The sequence below is a fragment of the Nematostella vectensis genome, chromosome 7, assembly GCF_932526225.1.
Source record: "Nematostella vectensis chromosome 7, jaNemVect1.1, whole genome shotgun sequence".
Taxonomy (NCBI): domain Eukaryota; kingdom Metazoa; phylum Cnidaria; class Anthozoa; order Actiniaria; family Edwardsiidae; genus Nematostella; species Nematostella vectensis.
In genome coordinates, this window is record NC_064040.1 from 16,990,541 (window position 1) to 17,013,453 (window position 22,913).

Below are 22,913 nucleotides of genomic sequence, written 5' to 3' on the forward strand. Positions count from 1 at the left end.
TACTGTCGAGTTGCCTGTTATATGTTTTTGTTCGAGTAAATCACGCACAAATGCCAAAAAGTGAACATTTAAATCTGGTATTCGTACCGAGGCGGCTGTGTGGGGTTATAAAATGTATGGTAATAGACGTTAGTGCGTGGGTTAAAGTGTGCAATTATGGCTATTATATATGGTGTATTGCATTGGGGATGTTAGTTAAGAGTTGTGGCTATAAATGAAAGGTAGAAAACGGGCTTGGAGTTAGGGCAGAACAGTGTATTTGACCTTGGAACGAGGGTGATAATTACCTGTTGATGATTTCCTGTGAGTGTAATGTGAGCTTGTGAAAAATCAAGTCAATAACAAGACGGGTGGGGAATAATATCTGAAAGCGTGCAGATAGGGAACAAAACAATGATGGCAAATAGAAGATAGATAGTGGTTATATAAGTATTGGACAGTTGGCTCCTTGAGTATGGGCTTTTATATTGTGTCGTGTAGAGAGAGAGTTTGTTAGGATTCGCGCTCTAGGTTAGTGACTGATAATCGATGAGCTTATGGCCCATATCGAGCGAAAATAATACGCGTAGATATGGCAGAGAAACGGTAGGAATTACAGTGAAGGTTAAGATGTGTAAATCACGTGCAAGTGCCAAAAGTGAACATTTAACAACAACGAATACGATATTTCCAGTGCATCACGAGTTACCTGCTGTACTGTCAAGTTGCCTGCTATATGTTTTTATAAAAGTAAATCACGAAAAAATTCCAAAAAAGTGAGGCTTTGGTAACGACATACATAATTTGTCGTATTTCGAAGGTTTCGTACTGTTATTTCACTCAGAACTCTAGATATCGACTTTTTTCCCACGGTCACGTGATTGATGACGTCATATTTTAAAAGTTCATAATTGTAAAATCCCATGTGCTATTTGTCATATTTCGAAAGTTTCGTACTGTTATTTCAGTCAGAACTCTAGATGTCGACATTTTTCCCACGATCACGTGATTGGTGACGTCATATTTTTTAAGTTCATAATTGTAAAATCCCATGTGCTATTTGTCATATTTCGAAAGTTTAGTAATGTTTTCTCAATAGGAACTCGAGAAAATGTTTTTTCCCACGGTCACGTGATTGATAACGTCATGAGAATAACTAATACGGCGTTTCCTTCGTTATTACATTTGTACACTTAGGTTAAAGTTTGATGATTATCGGTGAAAATGGGACGTAGATATTGCGACAATTGTGATGTGACGACTTGCCTGCTGGAACGTTCAACGTCACAAAGTCACGTGATTAATAATATTTGATATCATACATGCATGAATATGTTTGTTGTACTTTTTGTACAATCGTGTCAAAATTTCGTGACAATCGGCCATATACCTGCCGAGATATTACACAAATCATCACATTTGAGTTGCCTGCTAACTTCACTGAGTTGCCTGCAAGCTTTACTATGGTTATAATAATTGCTTTTCTTCCTTTTTGTCACTTTACCTTTGAATTATTTACATTTCAATCACAGACCTATCCAAGTGCACAAAGTTTGAAGCCAAAGTTCCAATGCATCTCCTCAAACCACTACTCCTACCACAACAAGCTCTCCACTACCAGTACAATGCTAATCTTTGTTTATTGTAAATACCTGGATTAGGCATGATCAAGTGTGCTTTACATGCACAGACTGATCTTGCAGTTCACAATATCATTAAGGGAGTAAGTATGTAAGCACTGTACCTGAAGATTTTCCCAAAATATAAAGTGTAATTAAGTGTAAATAACAGCATGAAAACATTAATAAAAACTACTTGTTGTTTGAGTTGATTAGGCAGCATGCCTATAGTCATCCTCACATTTTATCATATATGAACCAACACTGATGACAGTGCATTACAAAATATGTCCTAGTCAATTGGTATTCTACTGGAGGCAGTCTCAAGGAGGAAGTAAGATGAAGTGAAGGCTAATCCAGATATGAGGGCCATAGGAGTGTAAGTTTGTATTTTCAAGGATGCATTAAATCATCTTTATCTTATTATCTGCATTTTCCTAATATTGGATGGAACTCCCAAATCTAAGCATGGGAGAGTTAGGGGTATGGGGGCCTGTTCCCTTTTATCAAAATATAGGAATCAGAAAACCCTTGTTGTATAGATTGTTTATTGTTTCATCTTTTTAAAAATTTTTCACAATGATGGAAAAATAAACTGCATTGTTAGGGAAATTTAGGTTGCCTTTGTTATTGAATAGTTAAAATAGTTGTATAGGAAAGGTGTCATGAACTACACAGAAATAACACACCAATTTAGTATATTCAACATATACATTAACCAAGATCTGTTGTAATGTATTACGATGTAAAGTATTTTATAAAAATAAAGATACACATTTTAGGAACCTGGGCATATGCAGATGGGCTATTATTTAATAGTAGGTCCTAACCCTGGCTTGCTGTCTATTTCAGATTTAGATTTCTGGAGCACATAGCCATGAATTGTCAAGGGGTTGTGCCCTGACATAGATATCATGCAAAAAGCAAAAAATTTATGTCTAATAATAAAGATGATGTACACACACTCTAAAGACATGTATATGCAAAGCTACAGTATAAAACATAACAAGTCAACAAATGTTGTAGTATTGCTTTTCAAGTGGATATGAGCTGAATGCTCCACCCTAAACCCTACACAGGACACTAGAACATTGTTGGGGTGAGGCGTGGGCGATGATTCAAAGAGGGGCATTTTAATTTATTTTTATGTCTATGCCAAATATCTTCACATCATATTAGGGCTGCATCACAAACACCAGCATACTGTCTCTGTGATCAGTTGATTTTAGGCCATGAAGCATCATTCTGAACAGTATAGACAATATAATGATTCCATTGTAGTCTTTATTTATACATGACATTTCAAACTAATGAGGAAAGATACACAAACATCTTACCTAATTTTGACTTAGTATTTCACCACACTTCCAGATGACATAGTTGGTGAGTTTATCCACTTCATGGAGTCACCGCAAACACATTGCATCTGCACGCTGGCAGAGTGGCCCTGTCTACAAAATGCAATGCTTTGCGGGTCAGAACAAAGACTACAAAACGAACACTTTCCTTCCGTTTTTTCTAATAAAATAGACTTAGTGAATAGATAAATTCATTGGACTGGCTTCCTGGGATTTAATCGAAAGCTATTTCAAAAGACTGGAGAGTTGAGTTGAGGGAGGAACTTCAGCGTGAATAAGTAAGTTATAAGTACATATCAGTTGTTGATTACTCGATGTTCGTCGTGAGTGTACTTCGATCAAATTGGCGTTCTGTGTGGTTGAAGTTCCTTTGATAAACCAAGACGGGATTTGCAATATTGTTGTTGATCCTTAATTATCTTAAGTCGACCTTCGTCTCCTGTAGAAAGCTCTATGTTGAACAGGGTGCTTCGGTCTCAAAAAGGATTTCGCCACCATTTCAAATGGCCAGTTGCACTGATAAAAGATGGACTCAAAGACCGAACTTCTGGCTTTGGTCTCTATATTTGGGGGTTGTTTTGCGGCTGTTGTTTTGGTTGAATCTGCTATCCACAATAACAAACTGAGTGGAGGCCCGGAAGAAGGAAAAGAGTGAGACTGAAGTAAAAGGACTTTGACACTGGGAAAATGGCGCGAATTTCAAAAGCAGCATCCATTCACAACAAAAAAAGACGGAAAATACTGTATTATTACAGCATGTCAAAGACAAAAAATACTATACGTGAAACAAAAACCACATTAATTATTAAATTAGAGCTTTATTGACTAATAAAGAGTTGTTTTTATTATGCTTTATTCGAGCTTTGATTACCCCCTTTGATAACGCTACCAGCCGCCATGTTGGATTCTGATTAGTATGCAAAAAAGGGGGCGGAGCGATCCCTTTTATACCGCGCGTTCGTGTTTAAACACGAACAGCTGTCCACGTTTGCCCACTGACTTCTATGTAACAGCTGTCAACGGTTGCCCACTGACTTCTATGTTACAGTTGTCAACGGTTGCCCACTGACTTCTATGTTACAGTTGTCCACGGTTGCCCACTGACTTTTATGTTACAGTTGTCCACGGTTGCCCACTGACTTCTATGTAACAGCTGTCCACGGTTGCCCACTGACTTTTATCTAACAGCTGTCCACGGTTGCCCACTGACTTTTATGTAACAGCTGCCCACGGTTGCCCACTGACTTCTATGTAACAGCTGTCCACGGTTGCCCACTGACTTTTATGTAACATCTGTCCATCGGTTGCCCACTGACTTCTATGTAACAGCTGTCCACGGTTGCCCACTGACTTTTATGTAACATCTGTCCATCGGTTGCCCACTGACTTCTATGTAACAGCTGTCCATCGGTTGCCCACTGACTTCTATGTAACAGCTGTCCATCGGTTGCCCACTGACTTCTATGTAACAGCTGTCCACGGTTGCCCACTGACTTCTATGTAACAGCTGTCCACGGTTGCCCACTGACTTTTATGTAACATCTGTCCATCGGTTGCCCACTGACTTTTATGTAACATCTGTCCATCGGTTGCCCACTGACTTCTATGTAACATCTGTCCATCGGTTGCCCACTGACTTCTATGTAACAGCTGTCCACGGTTGCCCACTGACTTTTATGTAACATCTGTCCATCGGTTGCCCACTGACTTCTATGTAACAGCTGTCCACGGTTGCCCACTGACTTTTATGTAACAGCTGTCCACGGTTGCCCACTGACTTCTATGTAACAGCTGTCCACGGTTGCCCACTGACTTTTATGTAACAGCTGTCCACGGTTGACCACTGACTTTTATGTAACAGCTGTCCACGGTTGACCACTGACTTCTATGTAACAGCTGTCCACGGTTGCCCACTGACTTCGATGTAACAGTTGTCCACGGTTGCCCACTGACTTCGATGTAACACTTGTCCACGGTTGCCCACTGACTTCGATGTAACAGTTGTCCACGGTTGCCCACTGACTTCGATGTAACAGTTGTCCACGGTTACCTACTGACTTCTATATAACAGCTGTCCATGGTTGCCCACTGACTTCTATGTTACAGTTGTCCACGGTTGCCCACTGACTTTTATGTAACAGCTGTCCACGGTTGCCCACTGACTTCTATGTAACAGCTGTCCGCGGTTGCCCACTGACTTCTATGTAACAGCTGTCAACGGTTGCCCACTGACTTCTATGTAACAGCTGTCAACGGTTGCCCACTGACTTTTATGTAACAGCTGTCCACGGTTGCCCACTGACTTCTATGTTACAGTTGTCCACGGTTGACCACTGACTTTTATGTAACAGCTGTCCACGGTTGCCCACTGACTTCTATGTAACAGCTGTCCGCGGTTGCCCACTGACTTCTATGTAACAGCTGTCAACGGTTGCCCACTGACTTCTATGTAACAGCTGTCCACGGTTGCCCACTGACTTCTATGTAACAGCTGTCAACGGTTGCCCACTGACTTCTATGTAACAGCTGTCCACGGTTGCCCACTGACTTCTATGTTACAGTTGTCCACGGTTGCCCACTGACTTCTATGTAACAGCTGTCCACGGTTGCCCACTGACTTTTATGTAACATCTGTCCATCGGTTGCCCACTGACTTCTATGTAACAGCTGTCCACGGTTGCCCACTGACTTTTATGTAACAGCTGTCCACGGTTGCCCACTGACTTCTATGTAACAGCTGTCCACGGTTGCCCACTGACTTTTATGTAACAGCTGTCCACGGTTGACCACTGACTTTTATGTAACAGCTGTCCACGGTTGACCACTGACTTCTATGTAACAGCTGTCCACGGTTGCCCACTGACTTCTATGTAACAGCTGTCCACGGTTGCCCACTGACTTCGATGTAACAGTTGTCCACGGTTGCCCACTGACTTCGATGTAACACTTGTCCACGGTTGCCCACTGACTTCGATGTAACAGTTGTCCACGGTTGCCCACTGACTTCGATGTAACAGTTGTCCACGGTTGCCCACTGACTTTTATGTAACAGCTGTCCACGGTTGCCCACTGACTTCTATGTAACAGCTGTCCGCGGTTGCCCACTGACTTCTATGTAACAGCTGTCAACGGTTGCCCACTGACTTCTATGTAACAGCTGTCAACGGTTGCCCACTGACTTTTATGTAACAGCTGTCCACGGTTGCCCACTGACTTCTATGTTACAGTTGTCCACGGTTGACCACTGACTTTTATGTAACAGCTGTCCACGGTTGCCCACTGACTTCTATGTAACAGCTGTCCGCGGTTGCCCACTGACTTCTATGTAACAGCTGTCAACGGTTGCCCACTGACTTCTATGTAACAGCTGTCCACGGTTGCCCACTGACTTCTATGTAACAGCTGTCAACGGTTGCCCACTGACTTCTATGTAACAGCTGTCCACGGTTGCCCACTGACTTCTATGTTACAGTTGTCCACGGTTGCCCACTGACTTCTATGTTACAGTTGTCCACGGTTGCCCACTGACTTCTATGTAACAGCTGTCCGCGGTTGCCCACTGACTTCGATGTAACAGTTGTCCACGGTTGCCCACTGACTTCGATGTAACACTTGTCCACGGTTGCCCACTGACTTCGATGTAACAGTTGTCCACGGTTACCTACTGACTTCTATATAACAGCTGTCCACGGTTGCCCACTGACTTCTATGTTACAGTTGTCCACGGTTGCCCACTGACTTTTATGTAACAGCTGTCCACGGTTGCCCACTGACTTCTATGTAACAGCTGTCCGCGGTTGCCCACTGACTTCTATGTAACAGCTGTCAACGGTTGCCCACTGACTTCTATGTAACAGCTGTCAACGGTTGCCCACTGACTTTTATGTAACAGCTGTCCACGGTTGCCCACTGACTTCTATGTTACAGTTGTCCACGGTTGACCACTGACTTTTATGTAACAGCTGTCCACGGTTGCCCACTGACTTCTATGTAACAGCTGTCCGCGGTTGCCCACTGACTTCTATGTAACAGCTGTCAACGGTTGCCCACTGACTTCTATGTAACAGCTGTCAACGGTTGCCCACTGACTTCTATGTAACAGCTGTCCACGGTTGCCCACTGACTTCTATGTAACAGCTGTCCACGGTTGCCCACTGACTTCTATGTAACAGCTGTCAACGGTTGCTCACTGACTTCTATCTAACAGCTGTCAACGGTTGCCCACTGACTTCTATGTAACAGCTGTCCACGGTTGCCCACTGACTTTTATGTAACAGCTGTCCACGGTTGCCCACTGACTTCTATGTAACAGCTGTCCGCGGTTGCCCACTGACTTCTATGTTACAGTTGTCCACGGTTGCCCACTGACTTCTATGTAACAGCTGTCAACGGTTGCCCACTGACTTCTATGTAACAGCTGTCCACGGTTGCCCACTGACTTCTATGTAACAGCTGTCAACGGTTGCCCACTGACTTCTATGTAACAGCTGTCCACGGTTGCCCACTGACTTCTATGTTACAGTTGTCCACGGTTGCCCACTGACTTCTATGTTACAGTTGTCCACGGTTGCCCACTGACTTCTATGTAACAGCTGTCCGCGGTTGCCCACTGACTTCTATGTAACAGCTGCCCACGGTTGCCCACTGACTTCTATGTTACAGTTGTCCACGGTTGCCCACTGACTTCTATGTTACAGTTGTCCACGGTTGCCCACTGACTTCGATGTTACAGTTGTCCACGGTTGCCCACTAACTCCTATGTAACAGCTGTCCACGGTTGCCCACTGACTTTTATGTAACAGCTGTCCACGGTTGACCACTGACTTCTATGTAACAGCTGTCCATGGTTGCCCACTGACTTCTACCTTACAGTTGTCCACGGTTGTCCACTGACTTCTATGTAACAGCTGATCTCTCGCGGAATATTTGACGCATCGTGATGAAAACCCTAATGTCGTGCTACACATGAAGACAGCAACACATTTCTGCATTAAAATCGGGTACACGTTATTTGTATTTCGAGGTGTTATTGCACTTTATAATGCGAGGAATTAGAATTAGATACCCTTAACTCAACACAGTGTCTCTCAAATGTGAACATGTACGCTTTTTTTTTTTTTGCTAGGCCCGTTTCAAACGTCGTACCAACGTCGTGTCGAACTCCTTATGTCTGGCACGGATGAATAAGTAAAACGTGCGGAGTTCGAAACCAAGTCGCGCTTATGTAGTGTAGCTCGACCGAAAGACCAAATAGAAGTATCGAGCTGAAATAGATTTTGGTTTCAAACGTCGCGCGCGTTCGAGACGACGCTGGCACGGCTTTATGAGCGCCTCTCTTAACCTAACAGTAGTAACACAATGTTCTAGTTACAAAAAATCTGAAGACTACCAAAATAGTGTCACAGTAGGTTTTGTTAACGCCGTAAAACATGACAGTAGCGTGATCAATTATTGCGGGTATTTTGTTGTTGTTGTTTCCGGAGAGAATATGCTTAAATTTTATCACAAAAAGGTTTTTTTTAATTTTTATAATGATAATAATTAATTATACTGTTCTTGGTGTGTCATGACATCGAAAAAAAGGTATAAGGACATTTCTATCTACTCTCATTATCTTGGATGTGTTCATGCTTTGTTCATTATCCGCAAGAGACCATCATGGTCTCTTGGTATCCTGTATATCTTTTTTGCACACAAGGAAATAACTAGAAAAATAAACTTGCATTCACGAGTTGGCTCACACAAAGCCTTTGATTGAAACTCGTGTTGTGCAGCACTGCTTATCATCAATCATGTCTCCTACCAACAATACAACATTAGCCATAACTAGACAGGAATTCGAACAACACGAACCTGTAGAGACAAGAATAAAATTAGCAGCATTCGATTCGAAACTCAGATCTACAATCCAAAGAATTTATAGCATTATATTACAAGGCAAGTCACATTTCATAATAAGGTAAGAAATTATTCTTATTATTATTTGCTGAGTGTAAAATGCGATGTGTTTCTGTTTGTTTTATTCAGAATTCACTGACAAAGAATACAGGCTCCCGTGGTGGTGTTGTGTATGTGAATGTAATCTTTATTTTTCATGTGACATTAGTATATTTAATCAGTTAAATGAGCAAGGTAAGTATACAGTGATAGATAGAAGATGTTTACACAATTATTAGTTCCATAAATGCATCCGTAAGTATTAAAATAATAACAAAAATCTTTAATGAAACAAGAATCAATCGTTCAAGCAGCATGTGCTTGTTGTGGGTCTTAATGAATCATTTCATAAATAAATCATACTTAGTATAGACTTCCATGGGACATTCGTTTGGCAACAATACATTCATTTGAAAGGAAGGACCAATTCTGCACGGAAAGGTAGGCAATACGATGAGCATTTTATTCCGTTGTGAGTATTTGAGCAAATGTTTTGTTGAGCTACCCTTCATTTACATTTTCTTGCCTCTTTACAGTTACAAGTCATGTGTCGCAATAAGAAACGAAACGTTAGAAATAGATGGCCAGGACTCGCTAAACAACTTCAAAAATAGTAGGAGGAGGAAATAAGGAAAACATACAGATTCAGAGTATAACTCGCACCCTTCTCTTTATAACTTTTGCGTTTTACGATTGATTTTTAGTATGATTTTTTCAAAATTATACATGATTTTTAATCTTAAATTGTTTACAAATGTTTTTTCTTCTTAATCATAAATTGTGATTCACAGCGTTCGTTTATTTTTATGTGTGGGTGCTTTAATACAGGTGTTTACATTGCAGTGCAAATACTTGTTTCCATATTCTATCTTTGCCTGAAAATATATTTTTAGGTGAGCGAAGATGACGCTTGAAGCGTGGCTGCCACTACTCTTAGCAGCAAACTTAGCTCACATATCATACGCTGAGACGAGTAAAAGCGAGAGACTGAGAGAGCAAGTTTTTTCTTTTCTCCCAGGTGGGTGAAAATGAGCCGTAAAACATCCTGTTTTCGACGGCTTCTTTTAGTGTTAATTTAGTTTATAATTTCATGCAAAAGTGGAATCTTTATTGCGGGATGTGATACCGGACGACTAGAAAATAAAAGCACTTGAAAGTCACACACAAGGAAAAAAACTTTTTTTTCACATGAAAAATCTTGAACTGCAAGGTGAGAAAAAATGCGATGTAATATTATTATTGATCATGTGAATGATTTGAATAGCAAAAGAATAAATATTTGCGGTACCGTCAAACGAAATTTAATAAAAATGGAATTGTTATATTTATACTTTTCAATTTTATATATTTTTCAGCTCAGTCTAGAATGCTCTATTTGACAGTTCCATACATAGAAATAAAAAAAAGAGAAACTTTTCTGTTCGTACTAAAAGACCAATTTGGCAAATTTGTAAGAAGTCAAAGTCCAAGAAACTGTATAATCAGGGCTTCTGGAATTACGCGGAAAAAACTCAAAATTACGCGGGATTCTTTGCTAAATTACGCGAAAAATCAATCATTACGCACTAAATTACGCGGGATTTTGCAATACATTTTTCTTTAAAAATCAAAATTTTGCAGGATTCTTTACTGAATTACGCGCAAAATTACACGAAATATCAACTGTTACGCCCCAACTACATTTTGTTCCGAAGGAAAGCACGAAATAAGGTTATTTTTTTGCGCGAAAATATCTTAGGAGAGTTTCAATGGCTCCTAGCCACCAGCCAATTAAAAAAAGGTATTCTATTATTAGTTCTTTGCCTTCGCGGTTATGCATAGAACGCCTAGTCATTTTATTTTGTTTTCGAAATTCAGTTCGAAATATCGCACTCTTACGAAGAATATCTGTCTTTTTTTACGAGAAATAGAGAAAAGAGCCCTTTAAGAACACATCACATTGTCTTTCAAAATTTAGCTACATTACGCGGGATTACGCGGAAATTTGTGGATTACGCGGAGAAAGCCAAATTACGTGCTTCCGCACAAGCGTGTAATTCTAGAAGCCCTGTATAATAGACGATTTTACCTTGTGAGCCTAGTGAAAGTGAAATAAAAACACACAACAAATCCATGGGAATAATGGCACTTTTTTACAATTTCAAGGATCATGGTGCTAAAAAACGTTTTCTATGAACCACGGAAAATAACTTTCTTACTGCGATTTTCTGCGAACTTTCGTCAATAGTTTCCAACTGCCAAACGGCTGTCTGGCTTCCGTCATTCAATCTAAACAGAATAACATTTGATGTTTTATGATTGGTCCAGCGCCTTGAGTGCTGGCCAATGAATACGCTTCAAGCTGTTTGAATGACGGAAGTCAGAAGGCGGTTTAGCTGTTGGAAATCGTGAGTGAGAGTTCACAGAACATTGTAAACTGAATTAATGACAGCGAAGATATATAACATAAAAAAAGGAAAACGCACTTATCCCAAACATATCCGCCGGTACACTACAACTTTTCGCAAACAATGGATTAATAACGAAATTTTGTTTCTTCCAGTCTCTGCTAGATTTCTGATTGCTTTTTATTTTTTTTTTTAACAATATAAATATTTTTATCCACTTAATGATTTTATCTCCCTTTATTTCATCATTTTTTTAATCATACCATGGGAAAAAATAACATGGAAAAAAAAAAAAAATTCAGAGCAAGGATTCAGACCTGGAGGCTGATAGGCCACATAAGACGCGCTATCACATAAGACCGACCGTTGCCAAAACAATAGTGTATCAATATCGCGAATTAATCGCTCCATAAAATAAAATAAAAAAAAGCTCCTTCCACAAATTTCATAAATAAACAAATAAATTTGGAAAACTGGATTAGATGCAGCTGGATTGCTAGATTGCGAGAGCGCAGATTCAAATACGCATTTTCAATACAAACACACTGAAGTTTTGGCCAGTTTAAGATGGTGGAGTGTTATGTTTCTGATATCGGATGGCTCGGATGCAAGAAGATTTCACTCGAGATGCAACACAACAACTGAGGGTAACTAGGGCGCCATTTGGCACAGGGATACCATAACATATTATAACACAGGGATACCATAGCATCCCTCCTCTTCTGAACAATTTGAATGTAATAAACAAAATGATTGCACAAATGTCTCAAGTCCTGTACTAGCAGAGAACTAATATACAAACATAGTTATAAGTCCAGTCTCACGGGAGCTTTCCTGATTGTGGTTGAGTGACGTAGTGGTGGTTTATCCACTGTATTGGCAGAGGTGTCAGGAATACTGCTAGTATCAGGTTTAGGGCCGTCTCAGGGTACTGTCAGTTTCCATGGCAACCATGTATGAGCGGGGTTCTGGGGTTACATTCTGTATGACACCAGGTTCCCATTTGTGTGATTTTGGATTTAGTACCCGTACATTCTGATTTGGTGTGAGCATAGGTAAACCCTTAGCACCCTTATCATAAGCTTGCTTGTATTTGTCCTGTCTGTCCTGTAGTTTACAGTTATTATCTCCATGTGCTGATAGTCCAATATGTGGCTTGGACACTGCTGGCAGGTTTTTTTGTAGACACGAGAGTTCAGCAGCTCTGCAGGTGAAGCAATGGTGTGATCCAATGGTGTTGTGCGAAGTGATAACATAGCAAAGTGAGGGTCAGCCCCTGTCTCGTAACATTTCTGTAACAAGCTCTTAACTGTCTGTACGTTGCGCTCAATGAACCCATTTGCTTCCCTGTAGTGTAGTGAAGTTGTCACATGACTGAATCCGTAAGTGTGACTAAACTGCTGAAATGCCTCTGATGTTAATTGTGTATCATGTCCAGTAACAAATTTACTTGGGATACCATGCTCCTCAAAGATTCCTTACAAATTACTGTAATAGTCACAAACCAGCAGATAATGCGAGTTGTTCCCAAAGAATAAATCTGCACCAAGAGTGTGCCAAGGTCTGGGAGGCACGTCATGAGAAATCATTGGTTCCTTATTGTTTTCATTCTGATGACGCTGACACGTTGAACACTGTCTGACGGCATTGTCAATATCTTTATTGATGCTAGGCCAGAACACAGACCCTTTGGCTAGTAATTTACATTTCTCTGAGCCTTGATGCCCGCAATGCACCTGGCTCAAAACATCAGCTTGCAAAGTTTAAGGAATGATGATCCGTAAACCCTTGAGTACCAATCCATCAGCTACGGTCAGTTCATCCCTGTAACTCCAGTACGGATGTACGGATGTGATGAGGTGGGCATTCTGATCTCACAGCAGGCTATCCAATAGCAATGACCTTCCGCAGGGCTGAGAGTTCAGGGTCCTTTTCAGTCTCAACTCTAATCTGTTCAAGTCTTGTTGGGCTTACATTCAAGTGAAGTTCTAGCTCATGTACGGAGACGTCCAAGCCTGGTATCTCATCGCCTAGACAGGAATTGATGCGCGACAGGGCATCTGCGAGTGGTATATCAATATCTTTACCAGGAACATAAACAACTTGAGCATTGTACTTTAGAATGCGCAGAAGCGTTCTCGCAATGCGAGGTGGTGCGCTAGACAAGTTCTTTTTGCAAATCAATCATCAAGTGGTTTATGATCTGTTTCCTTCTTTACTGGTCTACCATACCCATAATAATGAAACTTCTCGAGTCCATGTACTAATCCTAAAATTTCGCGTTCAATGTTCGAGTAGCGACGTTCCGTCTCTGTGAGGAGTTTGCTGCCAAACGCAACAAGTCCCTCGTCCTGAAATAGTACTGCTCCGAGGCCGCGCTGAGAAGCGTCAACCTGGATCATCACTGGTTTCTTGCAATTGAAATACTTCAGTGCTGCAGGTGTCGCAATTGCCTGCTTAATGCTGTTAACAGCGATTTGGTGTTCCGGGGACCAGACAAACTCACTGCCCGATTTGGTAAGATCCCGTAATGGTGCTGACGATGATCAAGAGTAGGTATGAATCTGCTTAGGTATTGTACAGCTCCTAAAAATGACTTAAATCTTTGACTGAAGTAGAAGGATCCATAGCCGTTATTGCTTCTATCTTTCCAGGATCCACTTCCAGGCCATTTGCACTTAGAATATGGCCATAGAATGGAATGCTCGTACACTTGACACGACATTTATAAGGGTTAAACTTGATCACTGCCATCATCTTTGAATCTAACGACATCAATATCATCTGCGATACCTGTGTCTCCCGTAAGATCACCAAAAGTCTCGTCCATCTTCTTCTGGAACACATCCTGTGCGCAGACCAATCCAAAAGGCAGCCGGAGAAAACGATATCTTCCGAAAGGACTATTGAACGTGGTGTAATATGAACTCTGTTCATCAAGCTTGATATTCCAGTAACCACTCCTTGCATCAATAATCGTAAAATACTTGGCTCCATTGAGCTTGGGTAGTACATCATCTAGGGTTGGTGTACAGTGGTGAGGCCTTCTTATCGCCTTATTCAAATCCTTGGGATCCAGGTACAGACGTATTGAGCCATTTGACTTAGTGACGCACACAAATGAGTTAACCCAGTCTGTGGGTCTGTCCACCTTCTCTATAATTCCTTGCTCGCATAGAGAATCTAACTACGCTTTAAAAGGCTCGCGTAAAGCCTCTGGTACGTGACTGGGTAGGTGTATAACTGGTGGTACAGTTTCGTCTAGCCTTATGTTGTATTTGCCTTTGAAGCAGCCAATGCCATCAAAGCAATCCTTGTAATCACTAATCAGTTCCTCTTTAGCATTGATGTTACCATCTGGTTCCTTTCTTGGGGTTTTTTGTGGAGATGCTTGGTCTGTTGAGCAGTTCAGAGTATAGTTCAGTGTTATCCAGTCCAGTTTCTGACACGTTGGAAGACCAAGGATAACTGGTCCCTTGCAATCAACAACATGAAATACACTGTTTATAGTCTTGCTCTTATGTTTAATCTCTAAGGTGCAAGTGCCATACTGCTTTATCAAGTGTCCTCCGTATGCGGCTATCTTAATCGTACTGTCTGAAAGTTGACTGTCCGAGAAAAGTTCTTGGTACTTGTCATGGGGAATGACATTTCCTTCTGCTCCAGTGTCAACTTTGACAACGACAGGCTTTGAGTTAATTTATACCGTCACCAATGCTTGCCTTTTACTCCCATTCTGGATGACATCAACATTTAGTGAGTGAAAGTATAAGTGCTCTTCATGAGGTTCAGGGCCAGCCTCTTCCATAGAGTGAAATTGCTGCCGCTAACTTTTAGATGCTGACTTGCTTGTCCATTTATGGGGTCTTGGAGCTGGATTTGTAGCGGATTTCGACCTGCATGCACGCTGCCAGTGGTGTAATTTATTACAACCATTACACATTGTGTTGACGCTTTGAGAGATCATGGGCCAAACCACAGCTCCCACATTTCTGGTTTGATGGTGTTGACATGCCTTGTCTACCATGTTTTGTTTGGTTTCTTGGAGAGTGAGTGGATCTTTTTACTGTAATCCGGTAAATTCATGCCTTGAATCTGCTTTTTGGTGGCTTCCTCAGTCCTCGCAATGTCCATTGCTTTATTTATGGTGAGGTCAGAAGCTTGTTTTAGTAGTCCTGACCGTACCTGGTCCGAGTTTGTTCCAAAGATCAGTGCATCAATCAAGTGCTCATCAGGGCTTGTGAACTTGCACTCTTGAATGAGAACTCGAAGTCTCTTCATGAACTTGTCGACTGACTCGTCTTTTTCTTGTCTCATTGTTCTTATTTTGAACCGGGAAAGCCTGAAATTGCTTTTAGGAGCGATGAATTCACCAAATTTCGTCCAGTAAGTGTCTCGTTTTTTTTTCTTTTCCCCGTTCGTGAGGTTCCATGTCGAAACGGTTTCTATCCCATCGTCGCCCGACCACAGGAGGAGATGTGTGACCTTTTCTTCCTCAGATTTGCTTTTCAAAGGTCCATCGAAGATCAACCCACACTTTTCCTTGAATTTTCTGTACAGCTGAGTTGCTTCCGGCGCATTCCAGTCGATGGATAGCGGGGTAACTCCAGCGAGCTCTATGATCAACTCGAACAAAATATACCGTCCAGGTATTGTTAGAAGCTGCGGCTGTGACCTACTATCCGACTTCTGACACCATATGTTATGTTTCTGATATCGGATGGCTCGGATTGAGAATTTCACTCGAGATGTAACTCGTTTACATGTGTCTATGCTAATTATTACACAGGGATACCATAACATGGAGATTCCAGGAGGGAGGGGAAGGATTGATCCGAAGGATTGATCTTGTCTGGAATCACACAGCTAGAGGAAGAAGTGACCGTTTATCTGGATATAAGAATGTGCAAGCTTGTTGTTTGACTGAGAGATTTTGGGGGAGTTGTTTGACTGACTTGGGGAAGTACCTTTTTATCGAGATGGCAGCATCAGGCAGTTCCATTATAATCCCCAGGTTATGCGTCAAATGCTGGTTCATTCAAAACTCTTCGCGCTGCCAGCTTGATTGACTGCTGTCATCACTGTTTGACAACCAGTGGCTGTACATCCGGGACCTTTCACGAAGCAGGCAGTACCAAGAGCCTTTGCGCGTTAATCAATCACACGCTTACAAATGAGGTCTGCGCAGAAACGAGGGCAGGAAGCGTGTATTTCAAGGCCTTTAAAGTAAGTTTACCTAACAAATGAAACAAGATTTTTGTGTAAAAATGTAAACCGTAGTAAAAGTGGTCACAACGCCAAACAATACAAATAATACAGAAATTTATGCAGACATATTTTTACAGTGCATGAATCTACAAAGTAGCTGGCGGTTCCGCTGGCTGCCGGGCCTAAATGAAACGACTGGTTATTATTAAATTACGTTGGTTTACATTTACGCACTGTTATGTTGAGCGCAAAAATTGTGTAAAATAGCATCAAGATTAAGTAAACGCTTATTCAAGTTTGCCGTAAAGATGTAAGGTTGCAAAAAGATTTTAATGCACATTTTCTTCGTATAACTACGATTACAGCCTAAGAGGTTCAAGCCCGCCTATCGTAACGTGATTTTGGTTGAGGTAATGGTATTTTTTTCTGCTTGCTAGGGTTCTTATGCTGACCCTTGTGCCGATGTGAAATGCAAAAATGGCGGCACATGTGTGCCCGACTGCAGCGAGAGCGGGTTCAAATGTCAGTGTACTTTGGCCAATAATGGCAAGTTATGTAATGGCTGGACAGGTGAGGATAAAACAATTAACGTTATGTAATGGCTGGACAGGTGAGAATAAAACAGTTAACGTTAAAGAAGACTAATCACGCCGCCATCTTATGTTCCCGCTCAATCCCGAGTAACCCGATGCATCCATTTCCATCGGCTAATTCAAGCAAGTAACCAAGATATTTTCAATCAAATATCGTCAATAACATATCAGACTTCATTCGTAGATCATTTTGAAGTTTTCTTGCGAAATAACCGCTGCATTTCCAATAATAAACAATAACAAAGGAGTGGATGATCGGCATTCTTTATTTTTTTATCATGGATTGAATATATAGCAGTGAAACTAATAACTAAGTGACTTGATGTAGTATTTGCAGCCATGATTTTCTCGGTTTGCGATTTTGAAAGCTTTAAGGTGCGAACGACCCCCCCCCCCCCCCCCGCTAAAAATCTATCTAGCTACGGACCTGTGTTTGTAATATTTGTATAATAAAAAATGAATCTAAAGTACTTCATATTTTATGTCCTTTTGTTCTCAGTTGCCATTTCTTCGTGTAAAGATATTTTAGAGAAAACAAGGTAAATGACTACAGTATAAGGAAGTAAGAAAGTTAGTTAATGGGATATGAGTGGTATGTGCTACCTGGTAGACATTAGCGTTATCAGTCAATGAGAGTTGCAAAGCATGCTTGATTGCGTTTTACAAAATAAGGAAAACTTCCAGTTTTATGTCAATTCAAGAGAGCATAAGATTAGGGAGTGACATTTTGGTATTACCCACGCGCCATGTCGATTCACATCCTGGCTATTTTTAGTAACCACCACCCCACCACTGCGCGTGAGCATTTTTACTCACCCTTCCCCCGCGCTTTGGCATTTTCATCTTGTTGTTTGCCGCTGTTTTGTGATTTGAAAGGATCAAGAAACGAGATAACCAAGCTGCGAGAGAAAGCAAATATTATGAGACTTTATTTCATTATAAGACGATATTTTACTGTAATTCCCATCAGCCATCGTAAGAACATGGCGTACACGTTTACCGTGGGCTCAAAAGAGACTGACGTCTACTGTCACATGTCAAGCATCTGCGGAAGTGGGGGATGGACGCTGGTCATGAAGATAGATGGCGCAAAGGTAAAAGTAATTTATTTTCATTACCTCTTTTTAAACTGAATCGCTGGGGTCATGGAAATATCTGCTCCACATAACTAGCTACCACAGCATACCAATAACTAACTACCACAGCATACCCACAACTATCTACCACAGCATACCCATAACTATCTACCACAGCATACCCATAACTATCTACCACAGCATACCAATAACTAACTACCACAGCATACCCACAACTATCTACCACAGCATACCCATAACTAGCTACCACAGCATACCCATAACTGACTACAACAGCATACCCATAACTATCTACCACAGCATACCAATAACTAACTACCACAGCATACCCATAACTATCTACCACAGCATACCCATAACTATCTACTACAGCATACCCATAACTATCTACCACAGCATACCCATAACTGACTACAACAGCATACCCATAGCTAGCTACCACAGCATACCAATAACTAGCTACCACAGCATATCCATAACAAGCTACCACAGCATACTCATAACTAGCTACCACAGCATACCCATAACTGACTACAACAGCATACCCATAGCTAGCTACCACAGCATACCCATAACTAACTACCACAGCATACCCATAACTTACTACCACAGCATACCAATAACTAGCTACCACAGCATATCCATAACAAGCTACCACAGCATACCCATAACTAGCTACCACATCATATCCATAACTGACTACAACAGCATACCCATAGCTAGCTACCACAGCATACCCATAACTAACTACCACAGCATACCCATAACTGACTACAACAGCATATTCATAACAAGCTACCACAGCGTAACCATAACTGACTACAACAGTACACCTAAAACTAGCTACCACCAAGAGACCATGATGTAAGAGAACGAATCCCCGTGGCCCACGATGTCGTCCTTGAAAGCCATTTTTAGATTGCGCGAGCTTGTCAATCATAGCATCCATATATGGCTTTGTCGCGCCATATTTGGTTATGGGTACCTCGCGAGTTAGTTCATTTTCACAACATTCTTTTTTCCCTCTGCAGTTCTTTGCTTCGTTCGCTACCTGTTTTTTTATCTTTTTAGCTGCTCCTCGTAGCCCCATGATCACAATGCTCTGCTCGTAGGATTGTGTCCTGGTATTTGTTAAGTTATCTAAATGTTATATAAATAATTGAACAGAAGACGTCGGGGAGACGGCGAATTTGGAGTTAATTCAAGATGCATCGGGATGACTCCTAAAAATACTTCTTTACCTAGGCATTTTCAGAGTCTATGTTTTGTTTTTTTAATACAAGAAGGCCTTTATTTTTCTTTGATTTACGATATTTATAGATGAATGAACTTTAATTCTTTACGCAAACGTTTATGCCTAGTGCACACTAGCAACATAACAACATAGCGACACGGGCGCGCGCACTTTGTTTAGCCCGACATAACGACATGGACATCATGACATAACAGAAAAAACATGTTTTTTTTCTTATGTCGTTATGTCCATGTCGTTATGTCGAAGATAAGAGTGCGCGTGCCCATGTCGTTATGTCGATATGTCGCTAGTGTGCACTAGGCATTAGAAATCTTGTCACTCAAGAAACCTTTGTCACTGGAGTAAGATTTACTTCGTTAAAAAGACTTTCAACCTTTTATTTGTGAAATACCTGTCTTAATAACCACAATATCGGTGTGAATATAATGGTATTAAGTTCTGGATGTATCTTTTTCATTAGAAAGCAATTGGAAGAGAATTGTGGGTTGTAAACACAGATTTAAGATTGATTGTTGTTTTAATTTGCGAATCAGCGCTGTGAAAACTTTTACTGGGAAAGTTGATCGCCTAAAATCACGTACTCTATGCATTTCAATGTCTTTAATGTCCGAAGAACGGTTGATTGGATCCAGGGTACTGTATGGAAGATCATTATCGTTAAAAAGAAAGGTATTTTCATTCAGTCAAAAAGATTTCCATAACAGCCTTTGCCGGTTCACATCGCTCAAGATGTGATCGCGTGTAAGACTCGTGTTGCTAGGATACGTGAGCGCTAGCCAATCAGAGGCGTATCTACAAATAACTGCTTGTTCTAAAAATAGTTTTTACGGACGTCATCATTGGAACATACCCTAATACGGGGGATTCGTTCTCTTACATCATGGTCTTTTGCTACCACAGCATACCCATAACAAGCTACCACAGCATACCCATACCTGACGCGATATAAGCCGCCCTCTTTCTCCCGCTACTTCAAGTATGTAATTAACAATGAACATCTGCGCGTTCCACATTTGGTTTTGTGCTTATACATCGGTTCAGAGGTAGCAAGGGCGCGGGCAAGGACGTCTGTTGGTGTGCTTATTCGCACTTGACGTTAAAAACGCCCGGTTATATAAGGTCTATGAAGACGTCTGCATTTTTCCTTAGTTTTACGCTATGACTTTAGAACTTCTCAGAATACTAAGGTCTAAGACGCCTTAGTCCTCTCGAGCATAAAATCGGCCGTGCCTGGTTTTCTCGGTTTGCGATTTTGAAAGCTTTAAGGTGCTTAAAATCTTGTGTTAGTGAAACTGCATTGTGTCGTGCTGTCTTGCTGTAGTCGACCCGTAGCCGGGGGGGGGGGGGGGGGGGGGGGGGGTCGGAATCCCCCATCCCACTGGACCATATGGTCCGAGAAATTGGTCCAAGAACATCTTATCGATTTTGTTATTGTCTTTTACTTTGTTTCAGTCAACATTTCAGTGCGCATCGTCATACTGGTCAGACAAGCTTGAGTACAATCCAGACTCAGGAAAAACGGGTTTTGACAAGAACGAGACAAAGTTATCAACGTTCTGGGGAGTTTCCTTCGAGAACCTCTGCCTCGGAATGAGCTACAGTGGTGGCTTGCGTCACGGTCTACTGACCTACCGGGCGACCTCCCTCTATGACGTCATAGCTGATGGAACTTACAGGGGAACAACCGCTGGCCGCGCCATGTGGTTTGGTCTGCTAGCGGGCTCCTCTCTGCAGAACAACTGCAATCGCGAGGGTTTTAATCCGTTAGGGAGAATTCGACTTGGAATCATGTCGAATCAAGAGAATGATTGCAATTCACCGGATAGTTATATTGGTTTTGGATATGGAAGTCTAGCCTCGGGAAATTCATGCCATCTTACATGTAACAACGGAGAGAAAACCATTTACACTTTCGGGTACATATTCGTAAAGTAGGAGTACGGACACGACTGAAAAAGAGCAACAAAGGAAAGAATTAGGCCAATCATAGAAGCATTACCAATTACGTACACCGAAAGAGTTAGTGACTTCAGAAGTAACTCGACGGCTGTAAGCATTTGTTTAGCCTGGAACGTTAGCTTAGCAGGGAAGCTTGAAATGCTCTGTAGTACTAAGACATCAGTTGATCAATATATGATGACCACTGGACGTTTTACCCCACATCAGGTGACGCATTATAGGTTCGAGTTGCTTTTTTTTAGTTAACCAACTACAGAAACAAGGCCTACAATTTAAAAAAATAAACACGCTGTCCTTCCCTGCTAGCAGAGGCCTCTTTTCTCTGTATTTCAGAGAAAAGAGGCCTCTGCTAGCAGGAAAACGCTGTCCCTTAGCGGCAGCTGAATTTGAATCACCTCAAAAGTCTTACAATATGGATGAAAAGTGGTCTTGTTCTTGAGCCATATCAATTGCGTTACATGTCCTCACTAAAAGATCTCAATAGAACCTTCAACAATTTTTCTATATCCATTAAATTTCGCGAGATCAAAGTTCGCGGTCTTTATTTTTCGCGAGTCTTTTAGTTCACAAATATTTTTAAATCGCGAAATACGCGCGCGATTTGACTGATAATTTAGAGCGGATTGTGACAATGCGGCTTTAAGCAGAATAAGGAACACGGCCATATACTGCTCATTATAGCGCCTTTATTTATATAAGCGCCCCGCTTCGAATCATTAGCGCTACCCATAAGGCGCAAAATTAGATGAGCTCCCCTTTCCAAAATGCGCCCCCTCCCCCTCCAACAAGATTAGAAAATGGAGAGTTTTTTGTCACTATGTTTTTGCGACATAATACGAACAGATTTTGTTGAAATTGTTTTTGTTCAATATATATTTCTTACTCATTTAGAGCTGAAAACAACATTTACGGTTTTGTTTTGAATTCATAAGCGCGAGCTCGAACAGATTTCTCAGAATCGCACCAAGGATACAACCAAACATAGGGATTTGGCGGTGTCTTATTTCCCTTTTCTTTTCATCTTACTTTTGAAGATCTAAAATGTAAGATTTAGACGTGAAAGCAAATGTAAAGTCATTCGGGTGCTCGCCACTCCTATTTCCTGTCTGTTTTCTGATGTCACCAGCGTTTACAGGAGCAATTTTCAGCTCGCTCTATGAACATTGGAAGCATGATTGTTGCAGTGTTGAAAAAGAATAAAGAATATTGTCTTAAAAGGTTTGGGTCTGTTTAATATATGGCGTCATTGCGGTATCCCTTTTAAAACGGTTCCCCTCTCAACCAATCAAACCACGCGTACCATCTCGATTATACGTATACTACAAGTGTAAGTACGAGAAGATAGAGTGGTTTTCAGAAACCTGGTCTGGCTTGACTATTACACATTAACAATTTCATTTTGTTGCCCGGGATTTTGAAAACCACCACCAAAGTACTGGATAAAGGAAAAGAAGGACAAAAGTCAATTTATTGACCAATAGTAAATATAATGATTTGTAAACAAGCTTGATTGTATTGTAT

At 41.2% G+C, this 22,913-nt stretch overlaps 1 protein-coding gene across 7 annotated transcripts; it reads left to right on the forward strand.

Moving 5' to 3' along the window:
• Nucleotides 1-8,756: 8,756 nt before the first annotated feature.
• On the forward strand, nucleotides 8,757-21,922 carry LOC116618647. 7 transcript variants are annotated; one of them, XM_048730464.1, is made up of 8 exons: nucleotides 9,112-9,334; nucleotides 9,430-9,543; nucleotides 9,787-9,911; nucleotides 16,295-16,506; nucleotides 16,926-17,058; nucleotides 17,581-17,620; nucleotides 18,052-18,175; nucleotides 20,886-21,922. In XM_048730464.1, the coding sequence occupies exons 3-8, from the start codon at nucleotides 9,797-9,799 to the stop codon at nucleotides 21,366-21,368; spliced, it is 1,107 nt and encodes a 368-aa protein (XP_048586421.1). In that variant the 5' UTR covers nucleotides 9,112-9,334; nucleotides 9,430-9,543; nucleotides 9,787-9,796; the 3' UTR covers nucleotides 21,369-21,922. The 7 variants fall into 7 exon arrangements, with proteins under 7 accessions (XP_048586425.1, XP_048586426.1, XP_048586423.1 ...); XM_048730465.1 differs by having other exon boundaries at nucleotides 9,430-9,506; XM_048730468.1 differs by lacking the exons at nucleotides 9,112-9,334; nucleotides 9,430-9,543 and adding an exon at nucleotides 8,757-8,915.
• The last annotated feature ends 991 nt before the right edge of the window (nucleotides 21,923-22,913 follow it).